The sequence below is a fragment of the Theropithecus gelada genome, chromosome 2, assembly GCF_003255815.1.
Source record: "Theropithecus gelada isolate Dixy chromosome 2, Tgel_1.0, whole genome shotgun sequence".
Taxonomy (NCBI): domain Eukaryota; kingdom Metazoa; phylum Chordata; class Mammalia; order Primates; family Cercopithecidae; genus Theropithecus; species Theropithecus gelada.
The window spans coordinates 102,102,527-102,125,054 of NC_037669.1; the positions used below are offsets into that span (position 1 = coordinate 102,102,527).

The following is a 22,528-nucleotide window of genomic DNA, read 5'->3' on the forward strand; positions in this document are numbered from 1 at the left end:
CATTCTAAGGAACAATACCAAGGCCTGAGAGGATCTCTGAGAAGCCCATGAAGATGCCCTGTGGAAAAGGCAGCTTTCAGAAGCCTGACAAAATGCACCAACTGGCATTAGCCAATGTGCACCAGAAAGAACTGCAACCAGCAGCAGCTCGGTGAAAAGACCTCTGCCCTTTCCCTCAACCTGCATGGGCCCTGGAAGGTCCAGAAGCAGCTGAGCATGAACAGGAGGAGGCGGGGTAAGTGGGGGAGCAGAACAAACCTCCTCTCCTTCCCCAAGCTGGTCCCTGAGCCACACATAGGTTAGGCATGAGCTGAGTGTGGGGGGGGCGGGGGGGTTGGGCGATCTTTGAAGTGAATGCACGGTAGAAATTTTGATTTAGGCTGAACTGAAATCTTCTCTCTGTACAACCCAGTGACCTGTGGGGCCATACCTTAGCCAGAGGGATCTGATCCATCCCTTAGAAGGAACCATAACCTTCCCTTTTTCCACAGCCTTTCTATCCACCTGCCTGGGTAGAGTCCACAACTTCACATTTGTTTCCTCTCCCCTCCTGTCCCCACAACTTGGAAAGGGCTTACCTTGTGTTCTGTTCTGAGCATCACTGTGTTTTGAGGGCAGGGGACTCCAGATTGAGGAGATCAAGAGAGCCATACCCCGTGAAGATTGTTAGAAGACAAGTTAAGCCCAAGACATATGCAAGATCCTAACCCAGACAGAGTATTGGGGGCGGGCTCCAGAGATGAGAAACGCGAAGGAGGCCGAGAAGTCCTGTCCCAGATACCTCTGGGATTGGGCTCAGCAGGAGGTGACAGCCATGGGCCAGGTTGTGGTGTGCTGCCTCCATAAGCAAGGCTGGTCTTGCCCTGTGTCCCTGTGGGTCCTGGCCATATCCAAGGAGGTGTTTAGGCAGCTCCCTGATGCTGACAGTCCAGCTCTTAGAGACCTCAATCAGAAGTATGTACTGCTCACAAAGGTCACTCCTGGGCTGGAAGTTCTTCCTGTGGCTTCTGTTTCCTTCTCTGAGGGCACTGATTTGGGGGACCTAGATGGAACAGAAGACTGTCATTGGCTGTCCAGGAACTGGTCCCATGACAGTGTCCCTCACCACCCCCCTTCTCAAGGTAAGGGGAATCTGAACTAAAGCCAGCCAGATGTCTGTGGTTCTGGAGGACCTCATATTAGCCTCTAGGCAACAGTGGACAAGTGATGAGGTGGAGGCCTGGGCATACAGTGTGCGTGGCCAATGTGAGACCCAGGTCGTGGTTTCAGAGCAAGCAAGCAGCTCACCGTGGGTGAGGCCCCAGCTCCAGGTCCTGGAGGGTGTCTTTCAGGGCCTGGCCACGCGTCTCTGGCAGCAGGGTGCAGAGCAGGCCGGCCACAATGGGGAGGCTGCCGTAGATGAGCATGGGGAGGGCAGCGTGGTACTCTCCCAGCAGGATCACTAGTGGTGCGAGGATGCCCCCGATCCATGAGAAGATGCCCACCAGCCCCATGCCTGTTTGCCTGGGAGAAGACCAGGGCAAGCTAAGTAGACCTGGGCCCAACTCTGGGCCTCAGCTTCACCCCAGTATATTTTCTCGGGAGAGCCCAGACCCCAAAGGTCTGCAGGGTCTCCAGCCTCACCCACCCCATTCAGCGCTCCTGCTCTCTGCTCCTGCCTCCAGCTCCTGCTCTCTGCCTGCTACACCCCTGCTCGTCTGTCAACTCTCAAGTCAGGAGGCTGTACATCCTTACCACCCTCCCACCTGAAGACATCCTTCTCTGGGGCCATTCATTCTTAGATGTGTCCCATATTCCTGTCCCGACTGCCAGGGTGTGGCCTGCTTGCCTGTCTGTCCTCCATTATCCTGGGGACAGCTTGAGGGCTTGCTCTAGATTTCTAGTTGTCCTGGACCCCACCCAGCACTGCTGCCCCAGAGCCAGCCCTGTCAGCTATTTGTGGAATGGGGTGAGGGCCGAGGAGGGACAGCCAAATCAGTCTCAGCAGCAGAGGAGCAGGAGTCACACTGCAGCTCTTACCGGAGGATGGTGGGGAAAAGCTCGGCAGAGTACACATAGGAGATGGTAAAGGCGGCAGCTGTGGCCATCTTCGCCACCACAGCCAGCACAGTGACCACCACAGGCAGATCTGGCAGAGGGTAGACAGTCCCATCACCTGGGCCCTGCCGCCGGCCCCATCCACTGAAGCTCCCCACCCCTTCTGTGCCCAAACCCCCGGGAAGCCTTTACTCCTGGAAGCGGAACAATGGCCACTGGTCTAGCCCCTGACAGCCGGTGGGTGAGGGGGAATGGGGTGGTACCTGCTGGGATGAAGATGATGATGATACACATAAAGCCACCTAAGACCAAGGTCCCCAACTGGCTCCACTTGCGGCCAAACCTCTGCATCATGAAGATGCTGGAACAGCGGGCAGGCACTTCAACGGCTCCAAAGATGAGCTGTGTCAGATAGATGTCCAGGCCAAAGTCCCCCACTTGGAGGCTCAGGCCGTAGTACCCCAGACTGTCCACAAACCTACAAGGTAATGAAGGGCTCTTGTCGCTGCTGGGCGACGAGACACCACCCAGAGGGAGAGCCTGCCTTGGTCAGCAGTCACAGCAGGGGACACTGGCACAGCCAGGGAGAGACCATCCCATCCAGACAGCCACCAGCCCACCTCTCTGACAACACACACCAAGGAGGCTGCAGCCCTGTGGTTCTGTCCTTGGGCTCTGGGCACTCACCAGACACAGAAGATAATCAGGGTCACCTTCCGGAGCTGGGGGTGTCTGAACAGATCCAGGGCATTCCCTGAGGGGCCTGTCTTCTCTGGGACCAGCTGGGAGGAAGAAGCAGAGTGAGAGGCCACACAGGAAGGTCCATGTGGGTCTGATTCTGGGCCTGGGCCTGCTGGAAGTACCTGGTTCATGAGCTCCGGAGAGAGTTTCCGCCTGTTGACCGAGGCTGCCTTCTGAATCAGTTGTTTCGCCTCGTCCATCCTCCCATGGGTCAGGAGCCACCGTGCAGATTCTGGCAGAGCCCTGTGGGTCAGCAATAGCTATGACCTTGGGGCCTGGAGTCCTAGGGAGCTTTCTGGCTTGTTCCAGTGCAAACTGAACCCCACACCCAGCTGTAACAGGCTTCCTCTCCCAGACTCGCCTCTGACTGTCCCGTGAACGTGGGCGCTGCACTCCAATCCCACCACAACACAACTAACTTGGGGGGGACTTGCTCCTGGCATGTATTTTCCTCACCAGAAGTAGAAGAAGAGCAGTAAGCCAGGTGCAGTGCCAGTGATCTGAAGGAGCCTCCAGTTGCGGAAACCATAGGCGAGTCCCGCGAGCACCATCTGCCCGAGGGAGTAGGTGCACTGGGCCAGGACCACGGCCTGCGTCCTCCATGTGGGCCCCACCCACTCCGTCACTGTGGGAATGGAGAGGTTGAGACAGGGCTAATCCCTGCCATTCATTCCCCATTACTCCCAGGTGCCACCCTGTGGGGGCTGGGCCTCAGGGCCAACACAGGAAGCACCAGTGCGACCACTTCAGATGTGGGGTACCTGACAAGACCTCCACAGGCCATTTGGGGCCATGGCCCTCCCAGACCCCTGGGCCTCACCCTGTGACTGAAGGCTCCAAGGACCAGACACTCACGTAGGGTGACATTGCTGAAGGCAAATCCAGCGATGGCAGTAGCCACAGCAAAGCGCAGGGCCATGTAGAGCTCAAAGCTGGGCACAAAGGCTGTGACCAGGCCGATGAGGGTGAAGAGGAGCAGCTGCACCAGGACCGTGGCCTTGCGGCCAATCCTGAGGAAACAGGGCAGGTCCATGGGAAGTGTCCCTCCCGGAAGGCATCTGAGGAGAAGGCCACAAGGGGGCCCAGCCCTGTCCTGGGGTCTCTTTCTGAGGGAGGAGACACGGCCCTTCCCTGAGCCCCATTTGAGGGTAGGGGGAGGAGGGCCTTGCCCTAAAGGCCAGTGTGAGGGGCATAAGGGGGACTTGGGCCTGTGCCAGAGCTGACGAGCTTGCTAGGCAGGGAGTGGGCAGGGCAAGGTTCTTACCGGTCCCAGAGGGGCCCAAACATGAGGGTGCCAAGGAGCCCAGCCATGAACACTGACTGTGTGGTGTCCTTCAGATGCTTCCGATCACAAACCAGGTTGAACTGAAGGAGACACAGGCAGATGTGAGTCCAGGGGCTGCACGGAGGGCAAGCCCTACACCACCTGGCCCACTACAAACCCTTCAGAGAAGGAGCTCATGGTTCCCAAACTGTGTACTGAGGCATTCCGGGGCACCATGGTGAACTCACTGAGCATGGCAGGGCATTTCAGGTTTTAAAGGGAAATACAAGTTGACATCTCTCTGACATCACACAAACTACTAGCTCAGGATAGTTCACACTTTCAACGTGAGACCACGCTACTTTCCTTCCAATGACATCATATCTATGTGAAATCTGACATCATATCTATAGGAAAGTGCTTTTGGCAGTTTTTGTGAAAGCAAATGCCACAGAAAATCAATGTGGAAGAGAAAGTGAGGGCGGCAGTGTTCAAGGACTGAGAAGTTGTACAATGCCCAGTAAGTGCATACAGCCTATCAGTAAGTTATTGTGTTTAAGAATAAAATTAAAATATTTTTTCCATCAACGTATGTGTTTATTCCAAAAAATAACTACTAAGTTGTTAGGACATAAACACTTGTTTGAACTTAATGGCTTAATACATACAGCTGTTAGGCATTTCTTTTGGCCCGGAGATGCCATGTAAAATTATTGACACACTAAAGATGAAATTTTGGGACCCCGTGACAGACCATTAATTGCTGCTTCCTAACAAATGGGGCCGCTTCCCCATAGCCAGGGCACCCCTGGGACACACTTGGGCCTCTCCATGTTTTTCCACCTGGCTGCAAAATCCCCCTGAAATACCCACCATTAACAGGCAATCAGAATCCTAAGAAGCCCTCACACATGCCTTGAGGAAGGCGATTAGATCAGAGGAACACACACACATACACATGCACACACAGAGGGAGGGAGGGAGTGAGAGAATGTGCAGGTGTGAGACAGAGAGAGACACAGAGAATGCTAATCCACCCAAGATCTATAGAGAGAATCCCACAGCCTAAGAAACCAAGAGGAGAAGATATTTAGGTCCATACCACTCTGTACGCATGTCTGCTGAATGTGCACTTGACTCACTTGACTGACCCCCATCCCGCTGGGTTGTGGGCCCCTCAGGGAGTCCCGCCACGCCTCTTGCACACAGCTCAGTTCCACACACAAATGTTTGTTGGGGAACCATCATGCGAGCTCTCCTCCAGCTTCCCAGCAGCAACCTCTAAGCGCTCACCCTGTGCTAGGTGCTTGCTAAATGCTTTACATGCATGATCTCACAGAATTCTAATAATAATTCTTCACTTATCATCTTCCTGAGAAAGGAAATGTTAAGCAGCTAACCCTCGGTCCCACAGCTGGATGGCAGCTGGTGGAGTTGAGATATCTCTCTTGCCCTAGACAGGGAATGAATCTGAGTAAAGGCTAAGAGGATGTCTGCTGAATGAATGAATAAATGAAGAAATAAACTAATGCCTACAGCTAGCTAATTAACCAATCACCATCAGTTAAATAACTTTTAGCAAGAAATTAACCAGTCCAGGAGTTACTGTTGTGCTCATACTTCTGTTCTCAAGGACAACTGTTAATTCTCAAGAACTTTCAACATGTATCAAGTGATGAACTGATCGTTCCTGGGAATGAAGTGGGGAAGGACAGGGGACTTGAAATTGTTGCTCCAGCCAGTTCTATCCTGTTTAGTTTTTGTCTAGCAGCCACAGATTGCCTTTTAGTAAGATGGCATTTAAAATAACTAGTAATAAAGGCCTACTGTTGCCAGGCTCAGGAGTCAGAATTGAGTGGCTTTGTGTGACCTTAACCCTGTTAGCCCATCTGTCTGTGTCTTGATTTCCCACTTACAAAATGTGAATAAAATATGCTACATAGTATGACCTGATACAGTGAAAGGAACTAACACTTGTAACATGGTTAGCTCAGTGGCTGTGTCACAAGAAGCTCTCAGCACCTGTTATCTAGGGTGAGGCTGTGCTTTGGCCTCTGTGCTCACAGAGCTCTCAGCTGGTGGCAGACAGCTCAGACACAAGGGGGTGAAGTGCTCTCTGGGCATGAGCGCCAAGCCACGGAGTCTTCTAAGGCTGGCACGCCTGGTCAACAGCCACCATTCACTACCTCTCTTCAGTTTATATACCTGCTATGGCATTAAATCCTCATTCTAACCCCATAATGGCTTATCACTCCCTTTGTGCAGCAGCAGAGGCTGAGGCTTGGAGAGGCGCCGAGATGTGCCCAAGCTCTCATGGTGTTATGTTGCAGGTGGTAGAGATGAAGAGGGCTCCAACTTGGGATGCCAGTCATCCTCCTCAGCCCTAACTCCCACAGTGGATGGTTCTGTCTGCAGTCTGCCATGGTGGTCTGCAGAATCCCACCCTCATTTCTTGGAGCCTCCCCAGCCTGGATCCCTCCCCTATTCTAAAACCTTCAACAGCTCCCTTTGGTCTCTAGGAGAAAGCCCAAATTCCTTAGCACTGTATCTAAGGCCCTGAAGAGCTAGCTGTTGCCTATTTCCCAGCCTCTTTTGCTATGTCAGCATTCCTAAATATGCCAGGCATTTTCAAGCCTCCAGAACCCAGAAATGGTTGTTCTCTCCGCTTCCCCTTCCCTCCTATTCCTACTTCTTTGGTCCCAGGACAGATCACATGATTGTTGCTATTCACTGATGGTCTTCCCACCTTCCCATTCCAAGATCCATGTAGACAGGGGAGTCATTTTTTTCTTCTCTTTTTTCTTTTCTTTTTTTTTTTTTTGAGAAAGCATCTCCCCAGGCTGGAGTGCAGTGGCATGAACATGGCTCACTACCAGCTCAAACGATCGTCCCACTTCAGCCTCTGGAGTAGCTGAGACTATAGGTATGTGCCATCATGTCTGGCTGATTATTTTATTTTTTGTAGAGATGAGGTCTCACTATATTGCCCAGGCTGGTCGCGAACTCCTGGGCTCAAGTGATCCTCCTGCCTCAGCCTCCCAAAGTGTTGGGATTACAGGCACGAGCCACTACACCCAGCCCATTTTTTTTTTCTTTTACCAAGGATGGACACGCAGGAAATGTAGGTTGAAAGGAGAAACATTCTGACCTTCAAGAGCACATAGCCTTCATGGAAATATACTTTTTTCTTTTCAAATTACTATTGTTTGCATTTAAGTTTAAATATGAAGTCATCATTTATAATAAGGAAGCTTAGGTGTCAGAGAGAGTCCTCTGGGTCAATGGGCAGAACCTTCCTCATGGATGAAAACTAGAGATAGAAGATCTCACACCAAGCCGACTGCATTCTGGAACCAAGCTTGGGATTATCATGTGGTTCAGGGCACAAAGCGTACATTTCCTTGGGAGTCACAGTCTTTGGAAGAGTAGGGGTGAGGACAGCATGATAGGGTAGGGCAAGAGGCCCAAGGTCCACCACAATGCCAGCATTGTCTAGGAGAGAGGTCCTGAGTGCCGCCATGCCCCAGGGAGAGGTTGAGGTCAACATCGAGTTTGAAATATTTAAAGTAAATACAAAACTATTTCAGCAATGCAGATCATTAAGTGTGCTGTTGTGAGCAATGATGCCATTGGTAAAACAGATCTACCGATATCCTACATAACAAACAAATTTACATCTGAAAATATACCAACTATTTCTAACAACTATGCGTCATGGTTGTGGTTGGTGGAGAGTCATATGCTCTTGGACTTTTTGACGCTTCTGGGCAAGAGGGTTATAAAAGATTACAATCGCTAAGTATCCACAAACAGATGTTTTTCTAGTCAGTTTTTCAGTGGTATCTCCATCCCCATTCAAAAATGTGAAAGAAAAGTGGATGCCTGTTCTAACTCACCAGTGTCCAAAGATTCCTTTCTTGTCAAGACCCAAATTCATCTAACAGATGATCCCTCTACTCTTGTGAAACTTGCCAAGAACAAAAAATGGAAGCCTATCACTCCAGACTGGCCTCGGACTGGAAGGCTGTTGAGTATGTGGAGCATTCTGCGCTCACAGAGAAGGGCCTAAAGAATGCAGTTAATCTAGCCTCCAGAGCCAAAGAAGAGCCTCAGGGGTGTGCTGCTATAAACAGCTCTCCTGAGCCCTTTCAGCTCAGCTTGTGTCGCCATCACAGTAAAAGCAAGGTTTAAGTCAAACTAAGGATTAAAAATTAGGGTGGGCATGGTGGCTCACGCCTGTAATCCCAGCACTTTGCGAGGCTGAGGTGGGTGGATCACCTGAGGTCAGGAGTTCAAGACCACCCTGGCCAACATGGCAAAACCCCATCCCTACTAAAAATACAAAACTTAGCCGGGTGTGGTGGTGCATGCCTGTAATCCCAGCTACTTGGGAGGCTGAGGTAGGAGAATCACTTGGAACCCAGGAGGCGGAGGTTGCAGTGAGCCCAGATTTTACCACTGCACTCTAGCCTGGGTGACAGAGCAAGATCCTGTCTCAAAAAAAAAAAAAAAAAAAAAAAAAATTGAAGTTCATTCTCTGCAATAATGCCAAATGCCTAATCCTACCAACATATACTCTTGCAAGACAAGGCTCATGGGTATGGTTCCCCCTCCCCATCCCAATACTAGTTACTTAAGTCACTGTTTATTGTCAGAAAAGTGATCAGTACTCGTTTGTTTTGTTGCTTCAAAAAAATTTTTTGCTTGCGTAAAAGCAAGGCATGTTTGTGATGACTCTCTAGCACACTAATGTCAATTGTTAAGCTGCTCCTTGGTTCCCCTCAAGAGTAATGTGGGACATCTTAGTGCTGTTTTTTTTTTTTTTTTTTTTTTTTTTTTTTTTTTTTTTTTTTTTTTTTGAGACGGAGTCTCGCTGTGTCGCCCAGGCTGGAGTGCAGTGGCCGGATCTCAGCTCACTGCAAGCTCCGCCTCCCGGGTTTTTACGCCATTCTCCTGCCTCAGCCTCCCGAGTAGCCGGGACTACAGGCGCCCGCCACCTCGCCCGGCTAGTTTTTCGTATTTTTAGTAGAGACGGGGTTTCACCGTGTTAGCCAGGATGGTCTCGAACTCCTGACCTCGTGATCCGCCCGTCTCGGCCTCCCAAAGTGCTGGGATTACAGGCTTGAGCCACCGCGCCCGGCCTAGTGCTGTTTTTTTTTTCTTGTTTTTGTTTGTTTTTTGCAGGTGTTTGTGTGTGAGGAGTTTATTTTTGAGTCTTTTAAAAAATTTATTCACCAGTGGACAGTCCTTAAGGGGAGGAGGACAGATTGATTCCACATTCCACCTCCTAGATCTAGTTTAGAAAACACATTCCCCACCTGCCTCGTTCCATAACACAGTCCTTTCTGAAAGCTGCCTTTTCTCTCCACCCTTGGGTGTTTGATGAAACTCACGAATGTGGGTAGAGTCTGTCTTGCCCTTCCTCATTTCTTGCACTATACATGTGACTGTGACTTTTGAGAAAATGTGCTATTTGCTGATTTATTTTTCGAAGTTAATTTCCAACTTCTTTCACTGATAAATGAAGGGAAGTATTGCACCTTTTGAAATACACTAAATGGAGTGAGTTCATAGTCTGACAAAAGAGTCTTTCCTGTCATTCTCTCATAAGCTTAGCATAAATGTGCAGCTTAAGAGAGTGTGACATGGTGTTCCCAGAATGCAGCTGAAGACCCAGCATGTAGAAGAAATGTGAGGGTGATGGTATCTATAAGACAGATGTCTATGGAATGATAACACACTCTTTCAAGTTATGCAGGTCTGCTTCATCGAGGAGCTGAGGTTGGAGAAGGAGTGGGGAGAACACTTAAGAACATGGGAACCAGTCAAGGGACTCCCCTTGTTTCTGTTTTGCATTTGAGGAACCTTCCAACAGAGAAAATGGAGGCACTCTAGTTTACCAGATGTCATGAATGAAGGCTCTTCCTAAGTGTTAACAGGGATGTTATCGGCTTATTTTGGTTGCAGTTCCCAATTGCTAAAAATGTTTAGGTAACTTTTTTCCACCTTCTGCAAATCCTAATTATTACCTTAGTGTCAACTAATGCTTTCTCACATGATAATTCTTTGTGTATGCATTCTTTTCAGATGTGTCAAACAATAACCAAAGAAAAGAGGTCCCAAATCCTTGAAAACATCCATCTAATTCTATACTCCTGCCCCTCTACCCTGACCCCATTGCAGGCACACCCACTGCTCCCCAGACATCCTGCCTGCTTCCTGCTGCCAGGCCTTTTCTGTGCTATTCTTATTCTCTGCCTGCAAAGGCCTTCCCCTCTTCTCTAGCAACATTTTTCTAGTATCCTGGTGCCTAGTTCACACATATCACCTCCTTCAGAAAGTTGCCTCCCCATTCCTCCCAACCAGGAGGAAGCAAATTCTGGGCCTTAGAACCCACCCAGCCCTTTATTCCTCTGCAAGCAGCCCAGACCTTTCCTGACCACTAGAGAAATAAAGTACCTTTCCCCTCTGACTTCCCTGCACAGTTAATTCTCAGGGGGCTTTGGCTGAATACGGTTGCATGAACAGTCCAACATGGGGTGTGAACAAGGCCTAGAGTAGTCTGTGAGCAATCTGGAAGGTTTTCTGGGCTTTGAGAATGATGATATTTGGCCAGGTGGGCAGAGAGTTTAACACATATAGGCATACCACAACACATTAGGGCTGGTGAAGGCTGGGACTGGCCATGGATATGATGCCGGGGAGATGATGGAGAGGACAGTAAGCGTCAGAAGGGGCTAGGCGGACCAGTCCCAGAGCCTATGCAGAGCATGCATAGGCTCCCTAGAGCTCCCTGTGGGGTGGAGTGGGGTGGAGTGGGGGAGAGTCGGGAGAAGGACAGGCAGGACATATCCGCAGGCTATCAGGCTTCTGGGAGCAGCTTTATGGTCACATATTAAAAAGTGAAAGTTAAACTTTGGTTAACACATTGGTCTCTGAAAACCTCTAAAAATAAATACTTTTTCAGCCATGGGGTGGGGGAGAAGTGAATGTTTAATCCCAGATTTTCCACCATAAAGAAGATGAGAATTATATAGATCCCCTCAAGCACCCATGCCCCTCAGGTTTCTGGACTCTCTGTGCTGCCTCCCACTCCTGTGGGAATCTAGACAGCAGGTGTCTGGCATGAGAGCCCCAGCTCCATGATCAATTCACTGCATTGCCCTGGCTAAGCCGTCTCCTCATTCTGTGCCTCAGCCCCACCATCTGGGAAGCAACAGAGTGGGACTAGATGCTTTCAGAGGGCCCCTCCTGCTCAGAGGTGGCTAGGGTGGGAAGTTTTCTGCCTGCATCTCTCCTAAAAGAAGGAAGTTAGCAAGAATGAATGCTTAGTTATCCACAGGACAAGTCCTAGAGTCCTGGATGTTCTCCAGCATCCCAAAGGCAGGCTGGCAGAGATCTAGAGAGAAAAACTGAACGGTGTGAAGCCCAGCAAGCAGGAAGGCAGTGAAATGGACAGGGAAAGTGATGGCATTAGAGAGTTAGGAAAACAGGAACGTAGGCAGACATGCAGGGACAGACTGAAAGACAAAGAGAACTGGACAGACAGATGAGAACACTGGGTAGAGAGAAAGGCACAAAGATGGGAAAACAGGAGAGGACACTAACTGGGTAGATAGCCAGAGAGACAAGGAAAGAGAGGGACAACAAAAGGATGGGCAAAAATGGGAAGATGGGCAGACAGACTGGACAGAGAAGATGACAGGCAAATGGGTCAATAGGCAGAGGACAAAGAGGAAAATGAGATTGACAAAATGAAAAACATATGTGCCCATGGTTGACCATATGGGCATGGGACAGATACAGAGCCAGTGACTGAGGGTAAAGAGTCAGGCACAAGACCCGACAGACCCACAACTGGTGGAGAGACCAGCAAAAGGAAAAGCCTACCTCATTCTTTAGGGATGGGAGCCTGTTCTCAGGATATTCCCAGCCCATATCACAAGGCTGCGTCTCATTGAAGTGGTGGCTGAGGATATCCTGCAGGCTGGCATTGGCAGTGGGTGGCCGGAACATGAGGCAGGGCTCTGGGTGGCCTGCAGTGTCCAGGGGCACGCTCAGTGCCAGCTGTTCAGCAGCACTCAGGTTGAAAGTGTGGTTCTTCACCCAGGCCACTGCACAGTGGTGGGGCTCATCTAGGACCATGAAGACATGGGCAAAAAAGTAGAAGGGAGACAGGAAGTTGAGAACACACAGCAGTATCAATAGTTGTATCTGGAAGCGACCAAAGTCACCTATTTCAGCCAGGACCTGGACAAATTGAGCCATGTCTGCCACTCACCACCTCCTCAGCCTGGGAATACTAGGGTAGCTCTGCAGCTTGGCTCTGGGAACTTGCTCCTCTGGGCAGTGGTGACAGCTGCATTAATGTTTAATCCAGCCTTGCCCTGCTCCACCTGTCACTCCTCAGCCCCCTAGGTGTGACCTGGGAAGGGTAGAGTATGATGAAAAAATAGTCCACATGGATGAAGCTGGAAACCATTATCCTCAGCAAATTAACACAGGAACAGAAAACCAAACACCACATGTTCTCACTCATAAGTGGGAGTTGAACAATGAGAACACATGGACACAGGGAGGGGAACATCACACACTGGGGCCTGTCGTGGGTTGGGGGACAAGGGGAGGGAGAGCATTAGGACAAATATCTAATGCATGTAGGGCTTAAAACCTAGATGATGGGTTGATGGGTGCAACAAACCACCATGGCACATGTATACCTATGTAACAAGCCTGCACGTTCAGCACATGTATCCCAGAACTTAAATTAAAATAAAAAAAAATAGAAAAATAAATAGTCCACTCCAGCCCACACCACCTCTAACTGCAACATCCTAAACAATTCACACTCAACTCAAATGAAACAGGTAGATGGGTCAATCAATAGGCAGAGGTAAAACCACTACAGTAAAACGCTGACAGTAGTTGCAGCACTCGGACACAGAATTCCCTTCTAGGGACAGCCCGCACTGGGCAGCATGGATAAGCAGGAGAGCAGCAAGCACCTAGCCTGCGGATAAACTTTGCCAGCAGCCCACTCTGGCCTCTTGATCCTGATGATTTTTCTCTCCTGTGGGTGTCTGGTATGTGGTGATATGCAATACCTGCCAATCCTAGGAGGCAGCATGCAGACCAGGAGCCCCACCAAAAGCACACATGCACTGCCTTTTCAACACCAAAGACAAACCAAGAATACAGAGCAATGACAGAGTTGCATATTGAGCTCTGCTTTAATGAAGAAGGAAACCATTAACACAACTCTAAAGAGGAAAACAAATGCAAGTAGCCCAGCCTCCCTGAGCAATCTCAGTGACAATGAACACAGGACAAAGTATGCCTCCACCACAGCCCACACACACACCAGGTGCATACACATATACATGTCTGCTTGTGTATGCATAAGAAAGCATTTTCATGTTCTGAATTTTGAACTATTTTAAGGGATGAGCAGAGGAACACCACTGAAGGGAATGCAAGGAAGCAATGTTATGCAGGGCAGCCCTGGCCACCTGACTGGCACAGCTGCTGGTAGCCTGTTAATCAGTCAGCCTGCAGTACAGGTCAAGACAGGGCAGACAGTGGAGGGCAGAAGCAAGGCCTGACATGCTGCTCAGGGAGCATGCTTTGCTCTTTGCCCCACCCCAAGCTCTCCCGCCAGGATCACCACTGTCCCCAGCTCTTTTTTCCTTCACTTAGCTTCCTTGAGTGTTCTTATTCTCGGCATTGTCTCTATTGAATAAACAGTTGCTACCAGTCGCCACTGCCTAGTCTGGTATTCCCCTTATGGGAAAGAACTGAGGTGGAGACAAGCCTTGTCCTCTGCCCTCATCATCTCCTCACTCCAGTCAGAAAAGGAATTTTTGCTTTGTTTGGCTCCAAGCAACCAAGGAAGCTAGAGCTAGAGGTAGGAAACGGGAGCCCTGCCAGTGATTCACCCTGAGAATCTGTTCCTTCCTGGCTCTGGCCCTCAATTGCCCCATCTGGGTAAAGGATGGTCTCTAAAGATTCTTCCACTTCTTGGTGTACAGTTCTAAAGCAGAGAAAGAAAGAATGATTAGCAGACTCCTGACAAGAGTGAGGCCTGATCAAAGACCTCCCTAGAGTCAAGTCTCCAGCTGAACTATGATCCCCAAACCTTGGAACTGAGGCACCGAATGTCACTGGTCTCACGTTACCTCTACGTTCCCCAAATGCTAATGTTTTGCTTTACTTCTTCCTCCCCTTAACTTTGTCCTCCCTTCCTCCCCACCATATCCTGTAAAGACTGCCAAAGGCTCTCTGTAATGCTTCAAGGCCCATGACCAGGTATCCTCTTTGAAGCTGTCTTCCTCATTTTCCTCTTTGTACCTGCCTTCATTCAAGGCCACAGCTAAGACCAAAGAGGGGTGTAACAAGAGTTTTCTAACCAGCTGAGCAGTTTTAAGTGGAATGAATACACTCTCCATATGGGAAGTATCAGGAAGATCACTGGCAACCATGTCCAGGGAGCAGAGGCAGGTGTCCGTGTGTGGGGTAGAGGGAGAGGGAAGTATTCCTCAAAGATCCCCTACAGGGATGGACTAGATGATGTCTCAAATCTTTTTCAAATTTGCAATTTAATGATTCTATTAAATAAAAAGTTGTGGTAAGACTTCTGGTTTCTGGTCTGGCACATAAGGAGCTTAGAAGTTGTCACTCCTTTTTAACAAGTAAAATGTTGAACAAACTGAAAAATGAATAACTCTTCTTAGATCTGTCAGTGAAGTGAAGTCACAAGGCAAAAGACTGCCCCAAAAGTTAGAGACACACAGGTGAATACAGAGAATTACAATTTAGGCCAGGCGCGGTGGCTCATACCTGCAATCCCAGGACTTTGTGAGGCTGAGCAGGTAAGATCACTTGAGGTCAGGAGCTCGAGATCAGCCTGGCCAACATGGGGAAACCCTGTCTCTACTAAAAATACAAAAATTAGCTGGGCGTGATGATGCATACCTGTAATCCCAGCTACTCAGGAGGCTGAGGTTCAAGAATTGCTTGAACCTGGGAGGCAGAGGTTGCTGTGAGCCAAGATCGCAACACTGCACTCCAGCCTGGGCAACAGACTGAGACTTCGTCTCAAAAAAAAAAGAATTACAATTTACTGGACCAGAAATCCACAAGAAACCTCTGCAGGAACCAGTACCAGGATAAGAAAACCTGAACTGTAACTGACAAATTGCTGGAGACGCAATGTAGATTACTTTGAGAGTTAAGAACTCCAGAGAAAGGCCTCTATATTTCTGTGGCTTTTACTTCCAAGAGCTCTATTGGGTTCATACAGTGAATATCCGAGAACAATTCTCTCATGCTTCCAGCAGGGAGAGGCAAGTAACCATTTGAAATAAGCCAGAGTGTTCTGTTTTGTTTTGTTTTGTTTTGTTTTTGAGACAGAGTCTGGCACTGTCGCTCGGACTGGAGTACAATGGCGCAATCTCGTCTCACTGCAATCTCCGCCCACCAGGTTCAAGCGATTCTCCTGCCTCAGCCTCCCGAGTAGCTGGGATTGCAGGTCCCCGCCACCATGCTTGGCTAATTTTTTGTACACTCTCCATATGGGAAGTATCAGGAAGATCACTGGCAACCAAGTCCAGGGAGCAGAGGGAGGTGTCCGTGTGTGGGGTGGAGGGAGAGGGAAGTATTATTCCTCAAAGATCCCCTGCAGGGATGGACTAGATGATGTCTCAAGTCTTTTTCAAATTTGCAATTTAAAGAGAGGGTAGGAGACTGAGAAGCACTTGTAACGTCGCAGTGCAGAGACACAGGCTCACTAAAAGACCGAGACCTAACCACAGGACCATAGACTGCTTTCCCTCTCCCCACAATTTACCACATCATTAAAGGCCTATTTACTGGAATTCCCTTTACCCAGTACACATCATGTCTAGCTTTCAACAACAGATTACAAGGCATACTAAAAGGCAAAAACACCGTTTGAAGAGACAGAGCAGAGATCAGAACCAGACTTAAATCTAGCAGTGTTTTGGAGCAGTGTTTTGCCCTGTGACTTCACTTCTTTGACAGATCTAAGAAGAGTTATTCACGTTGGAATTACCAGACTGGGAATTTAAAGCAACTATGATTGACATGCTCTTAGGAAAAACTCAATTTTTCCTCTGCTCTCACACCAACAAAATAATTAAAAACGAAGGCTTCTGTGACCTCCAAATATGTGGGAATTTCTCCCCACCAGCTAGGAAGCAATCAATTCTGTAGCCAACACCAGCTGGGTTTCTTCCAACTCAATTCCAACACTATCTACTTGCAGATAGCATCAGACCCCACAGGTTGAGGGCTAGGTCTCCAAGACTGGTGTTCCCACTTTCAGACACCAGTCACAAGTCTGGGCCTCTGGAACTTCTGACAGACCCACTTAAGGTGGGGTTCCCCTGACACCTCTTTGGGTTAATTTGCTAGAGCAGCTCACAGAACTCAAGAAAATGCTTATGTTTACCAATTTATTATAAACAATATTTAAAAGGATAGAAATAAACAACTAGATGAAGAGATACATAGGGTAGGGTCTGAAAGAGTCCCAAGCACAGGAACTTCTGTCCCTGTGGAATTGGGGTGCACCACCCCCCCAGCATGTGGATTTTTTTTTAAGACAGGGTCTTGCTGTGTTGCCCAGGCTGGAGTGCAGTGCACAATCATAGTTCATTGCAGCTTCATACTCCTGGGCTCCAACAATCCTCCCACCTCTGCTTCCTGAGGTCACTGGGATTACAAGTGTGTGCTACTGCACCTAGCTTCCTGCACATGGATGAATTATTGTTCACCTTCCCTGTCACCCTCCATGTGTTCAGCTCCCTAGAAGCCCCCGGTCCTGTCCTCTTGGGCTTTTTTGTGGAGACTTCATTCAATAGGCATGATATGAACAGAAGCATGGACAACCATGTCAAAATGTGATTGTACAAAAAGGGTATGATCTAAACCCAGCAAGCTCTGTCTGTTCAGATTCTTTTTGGCCACTCTGTGTAGCATTCCTTCCTCCAGGATATAGGGCAGGTCCCCCCTCTGGAATGAGGGCCTTTTATGACCCACAATCAGATTAGAGTCCTGCCTTGGGCAGAGAAAAGGAGACTGGAGAAGGTAAGAAAGAGAGATTATGTTTACTGTAACAAGGGTTTATGGGAGTTATGGGCCAGGAACTATGGACAAAACATACACACACACACACACACACACACACACACACACACCCCAAAGATGCTAAGGGCTCTAATGGAAAGTAGACAGCATACAAGAACAGATGGGCAATGTAAGCAGAGAGATGAACATTCTAAGAAAGAACCAAATAGAGATGCTAGGGATCAAAAACACTGCAACAGAAATGAAGAATGCCTTTGATGGGCCTATTGGTAGACCGGACATGCCTGAGGAGAGAATCTCTGAGCTTGAGGATATCGCATAAAAACTGCCAAAACTGAAAAGCAACGAGAACAAAAACTGAAAGGTGAAAAACAGAGAATAACCAAGAACTAAAGAAAAACTACGAAAGGTATAACATGTGCAATGGGAATTCTAGGAGAAGAAAGAAAAAGGAACAAATGAAATATTTGAAATAATAATGATTGAGGATTTCCCCAAATTAATGTTGGTCGCCAAACCACAGACCCAGGAAGCTCAGAGAACACCAAGTAGAACAAATGCCAAAAAACTACACCTAGGCACCTCATTTTCAAACTACAGAAAATAAAAGATAAAGAAAACTCCTGAAAAAGTCAAAGGGAAAAAACACACCTTACCTGTAGAGGAGTTAGATAAGAATTACATCTTTGGGAGGCTGAGGTGGGCGGATCACGAGGTCAGGAGATCGAGACCATCCTGACTAACATAGTGAAACCCCATCTCTACTAAACATACAAAAAATTAGCCGGGCATGGTGGCACGTGCCTGTAGTCCCAGCTACTCAGGAGGATGAGGCAGAACTGCTTGAACCTGGGAGGCAGAGGTTGCAGTGAGCCAGGAGCACGCCACTGCACTCCAGCCGGGCAACAGACTAAGACTCTTGTCTCAAAAAAAAAAAAAAGAAAAAAAGAATTACATCAGCTTCTCCTCAGAAACCACATAAGCAAGAAGAAAGTGGAGTGAAATATTTAAAGTGCTCAGAGAAAAAAGCCCCACCAACTTAGAATCCTGTATCCTGCGTAACTATCCCCCCAAAATGGTAGAGAAATAGAGACTTTCTCAGGCAAACAAAAACTGGGGGAATTTGTTACAAGTAGACCTGCCTTGCAAGAAATGTTAAAAGAAGATCTTCAGAGAGTAGGAAAATTACATAGGTCAGAAACTCGGAAGTACATATAGAAATGAAGAGTATCAGAGAAGAAATAAGTGAAGGTAAAAAAAAAAAAAAGTTTATTTTACTTAAACATAATTGACCTAAAAGATAACATTTTCTTCAAAATAAGAGCAGCAAATTAGATTATCTTTGCTTGTGTGTATATATATATATACACACATATATAATATATATGCTTATGTGTAACTGAAATGAATGACAGCAATAATATAAAGGATGAGAGGGAGGAAACAGGATTATTTTGTATTGGTACTACCTGTGAAATAGTATACTGTTATTTGAAAAGAGACTTAAATTAGTTAGAAATATACATTGCAAACTCTAGTCAACTACTAAACAAAGATAAAAAAAGAAGTATAATTGGTATGCTAAGAAAGGGGAGAAAATAAAATCATATAAAATTCTCAATTAAAACTACAAAAGGCAGAAAAAGAGTAGAAGACAAAAATAAGTTTGAGGAACAAGGGCAACAAATAGAAAACTACAACAAGTGTTAGTCCAACTGTATCAATAGCTGATCACTTTACATGCCATCGGTATTAAAAACATCAACAAAAAGGCAGAGGTAGTCAGTGTGGATCAAAAAAACCCAAGACTCAACTGTATGTTTTCAACAAGAAACCCCCTTTAAACATAGACACATAGAGATTAAAAGTAAAGAAATGGAGAAAAATATACCATGCAACACTAATCAAAAGATAGTAGGAGTCGCTCAGACCAAGTAAAGTTACCAGGGATAAAGAGGGACATTACTTAATGGAGTCAATTTTCCAAGACGATGTAACAATCCTTAATGTGTATGTACCTAAAAACAGAGCATCAAAACATGTCAGGCAAAAACTGATAGAAGTGGAAGGAGAAACAGATGAGTCCACTATTACAGTGGACACCGACATGCAAAAAAACTGACCCTACAAACAATCTTACACCCTTCACAAAAATTAACTCAAAATGAATCACAGACCCAAACAGAAAATGCAAAACTATAAAATCCTTAGAAGACAACAGGAGAAAACCTTGATGACCTCGGGCATAGTTAATGACCTTTTAGTTACAACACCAAAGACGTGCTCCATGAAAGAAATAATTGGTAAGGTGGACTTTATTACAGTTAAATGCATCTGCTCTGTGAAAGACACTGTTAGGAGAACAAGAAGATAAGACACAGACTGGGAGAAAATATTTGCAAAAGGCATATCTCATAAAAGACTGTTAACAAAACTATACAAAGAACTGTTACAACTCAGTAAGAAAAATAACTTGATTTTAAAATGAGCAAGTCTATTAACTATAAATGGCTCTTTAACCTTCCAACCTCACATATAGTTAGAGAAACCAACACCAGGATATAATTTCTCCCCTATCAGTTCAGCAAAAATTAACAAGTATAATATATTCTGTTGGCAAGTCATGCTTACATAAGTAAATAATTCAACTCATACATAGTGAGGGAAAAGGGAAAGCTCTTCCTTACAGTAGAATTCCAATTCATAAATGTAGAATAAGTGATGGAAGCAGAAAATCTTCATTTAGTCAGAATCTGGGACAGTTAATTTAAAACAAAAAAGAAAAAAATTATTTAGCAAATATCACAGTTATAATTGAGCTACATAAGAATCATCAAAGAATGCTAACGTTTTTGAGCAAAGTTATGAGTAACAAGATTTATACAATCTCAAACTACCTCCTCACAAAACATTAATTAATTATAAGAGGAAAAATAGTAACTTTACAGTGGAGAAATCCAGCAAACACACCTTAACCAAGTGATTAGTTAACATGACCACTCATGAGATGTTTACATGGTGTGCTTCCTGATGATGAATTGCAAAGAGCCTGACATCAATTCAGTGGTTTTCTTTCTCTAAACGCATAGCCTGAATTCAATCATGAGACAACATCAGATAAATCCAAATTGAGTCATTCTGCAAAACAACTAGCCATCATTTTCAGATAAATCCAAATTGAGTCATTCTGCAAAACAACTAGCCATCATTTTTCAAATGTGAAGGCCATGAGAACAAAGACCAGGAGCTATCCCAGATTGAAAGAGTCTAAGGAATTATAACAATTAAATACAATGTGAGATCCTGAATTGAATCGTGGGACCAGAAAGAGTAGTAGTGGGGCAATTGACAACTTTTGCATAACATCTGTAGACTAGTCAATATATCAATGTTAATTTCCTGATTTTGATCATTGTAAGTGGTTATGTAAGATGTTAACATTTGGGGAAGTTGGGAGATGGGTATAGGGGAATTCTTTGTATTGTTTTTGTAAATTTTTCTGTAGTCTGAGATTATTTCAAAACAAAAAGTTAAAATTAGGGGGGAAGTGGGGAGGGCTAAAGACCTGAACACACACCTCACCAAAGATACACAGATAGCAAATAAGCATATGAAAAGATGCAAATGTCATTAGGAAGTTGCAAATTAAAAAGACGTATCACTACACACCTATTAGAATGGCCAAATCCAAAATACCAGTAATAGCAAATGCTGTTAAAGATGTGGAGTAACAGGAACTCTCATCCACTGCTGGTGGGAACACAAAATGGTACAGCCACAAGGTTTGGTAGTTTCTTACAAAACATAGCCTTACCCACGATCCAGTAATCGCATTCCTTGGAGTTTATCCAAAAAAGCTGTTGCTGTTTTCAACTGTCTACACAAATATCTGCCCTCAGATGTTTACTAAGCTTTATTCATAATTGCCAAAATTTGGCAACAATCAAGGTGTCCTTCAGTGGGTGAATGAACTGAGGTACAGACTATGGAATATTATTCTGTTAAAAAGAAATGTGCTATCAAGCTATGAAAAATCATTGAGGAGACTGAAATGCATATTACTAAGTAAAAGAGGAAAATCTGAAAAGGGTACATACTGTTTGATTCTAACTATATGATACTTTGGAAAAGGCAATAGACAGTAAAAAGATCAGTGGTTCTCACAGGCTAGTGGGGGAGCGAGGAACAGGTAGCACAGAAGTTTAGAACAGTGAAACTATTCTGTGTGATACTGTAATGGTGGATATATGTCATCACGTATTTGTCAAAACCCATAGAATGTACACCACCAAGAGTGAACCCTAATGTAAACTATGGACTTTGGGTGATAATGGTGTGTCAATGTACATTCATCAGTTGTATCAAATGTACCACTCTAGTGGGGGATGTAGTGGAGGCTGTTTGTGGGTGGAGTCAGGAGGTGTGTGGGAACTCTTTGTATCTTCTACTCAATTTTATTGTGAAACTAAAACTGCCCTAAAAATTAAAGTCCATTAAAGAAAAAAACAAAACAAAACAAAACAAAACGAAAAACCTTGGAGTAGATAACCTGACTCAAAGGAGGAATCCCTGAATGGATGCACTGAGTATTGTTGCCAAACAAATAAAGCTAAGGAACCAAGCCTAGTGATATGACCTGATTTTGTCAGAAATGGGCAAGTGAAGGCTCAATTTGCCCTTGACCCTTTCCCTTCCCTCCAGATATACCATGGTCACTTACGAGTAACCAGTATCTCCTTCCTATCCCCATGATAGTTTGATTCCACTTTTATAACTTGCTTATATTGAAAGCAAACTCCACTAGCTGCAGGCCAAACAGTACTGTCAACTCCAAGGCTCCACAGCCCTGAGCTCTGAAATACCAGGACCCACAAGCAGTGTTATCATGGATCAAAAGCCACTGATGGATGATGAGGGAAGATTCCTCCTGCAGTTGGGAGGATAACAGGAATACAAAGGAGCCTAGAATCTTGTATGTAACTTCACCATTGCAATATCAAAGCCAAGAAGAGATAAGTTCAGCCCTGTTCTGAACTTTCAAAAGAGACTCCCAAGGGCTTGAATCTGACATCCTTCCTTGCCCAACAGCATGAGCAAAATCAAAGATTTAAAAAAGATCAAAAATTAGAAAAGGAGTTCCATATCCCACCCTAATTCCTTGGGCTGACCTCATCCCTCCCTTTTAGGGTTGCAGTTTCCCCAACTATATAATGGCTTTAACGGTTCTAGGTAATTTGTAGATCAACAGATACACTTTATAGTTTATATGTACTTTGGCTTCTATTCACATGAAAAATTAAAGTTGGTGGTGATTCCCTGACCCACAACCCACAGTTCTCTGCCAACGGCCACTAAAATAAAGCATCCATACACCACTAC

At 46.2% G+C, this 22,528-nt stretch overlaps 1 protein-coding gene across 1 annotated transcript; it reads right to left on the reverse strand.

Annotated features, from left to right (window-relative positions):
• Positions 1-663: 663 nt before the first annotated feature.
• SLC22A13 (solute carrier family 22 member 13) lies at positions 664-12,364 on the reverse strand. The gene is made up of 10 exons (XM_025376988.1): positions 11,933-12,364; positions 4,043-4,143; positions 3,634-3,788; positions 3,235-3,403; positions 2,901-3,021; positions 2,725-2,819; positions 2,301-2,515; positions 2,020-2,128; positions 1,288-1,503; positions 664-1,042 (listed from the first exon to the last, which is right to left on the reverse strand). Exons 1-10 carry the CDS (start codon positions 12,308-12,310, stop codon positions 949-951), a joined length of 1,653 nt encoding a protein of 550 aa, XP_025232773.1. The 5' UTR covers positions 12,311-12,364; the 3' UTR covers positions 664-948.
• Positions 12,365-22,528: the final 10,164 nt, after the last annotated feature.

Coding starts and splice junctions, on each gene's coding strand:
- SLC22A13 (XM_025376988.1), bottom strand. CDS start 12,310: ATGGCTCAATTTGTCCAGGTCCTGGCTGAAATAGGTGACTTTGGTCGC. Junction 4,144..11,932: donor TCCCATCCCTAAAGAATGAG/GTAGGCTTTTCC, acceptor TGTCTCCTTCAG/TTCAACCTGGTTTGTGATCG. Junction 3,022..3,234: donor CTGCTCTTCTTCTACTTCTG/GTGAGGAAAATA, acceptor GCTGACCCACAG/GGCTCTGCCAGAATCTGCAC.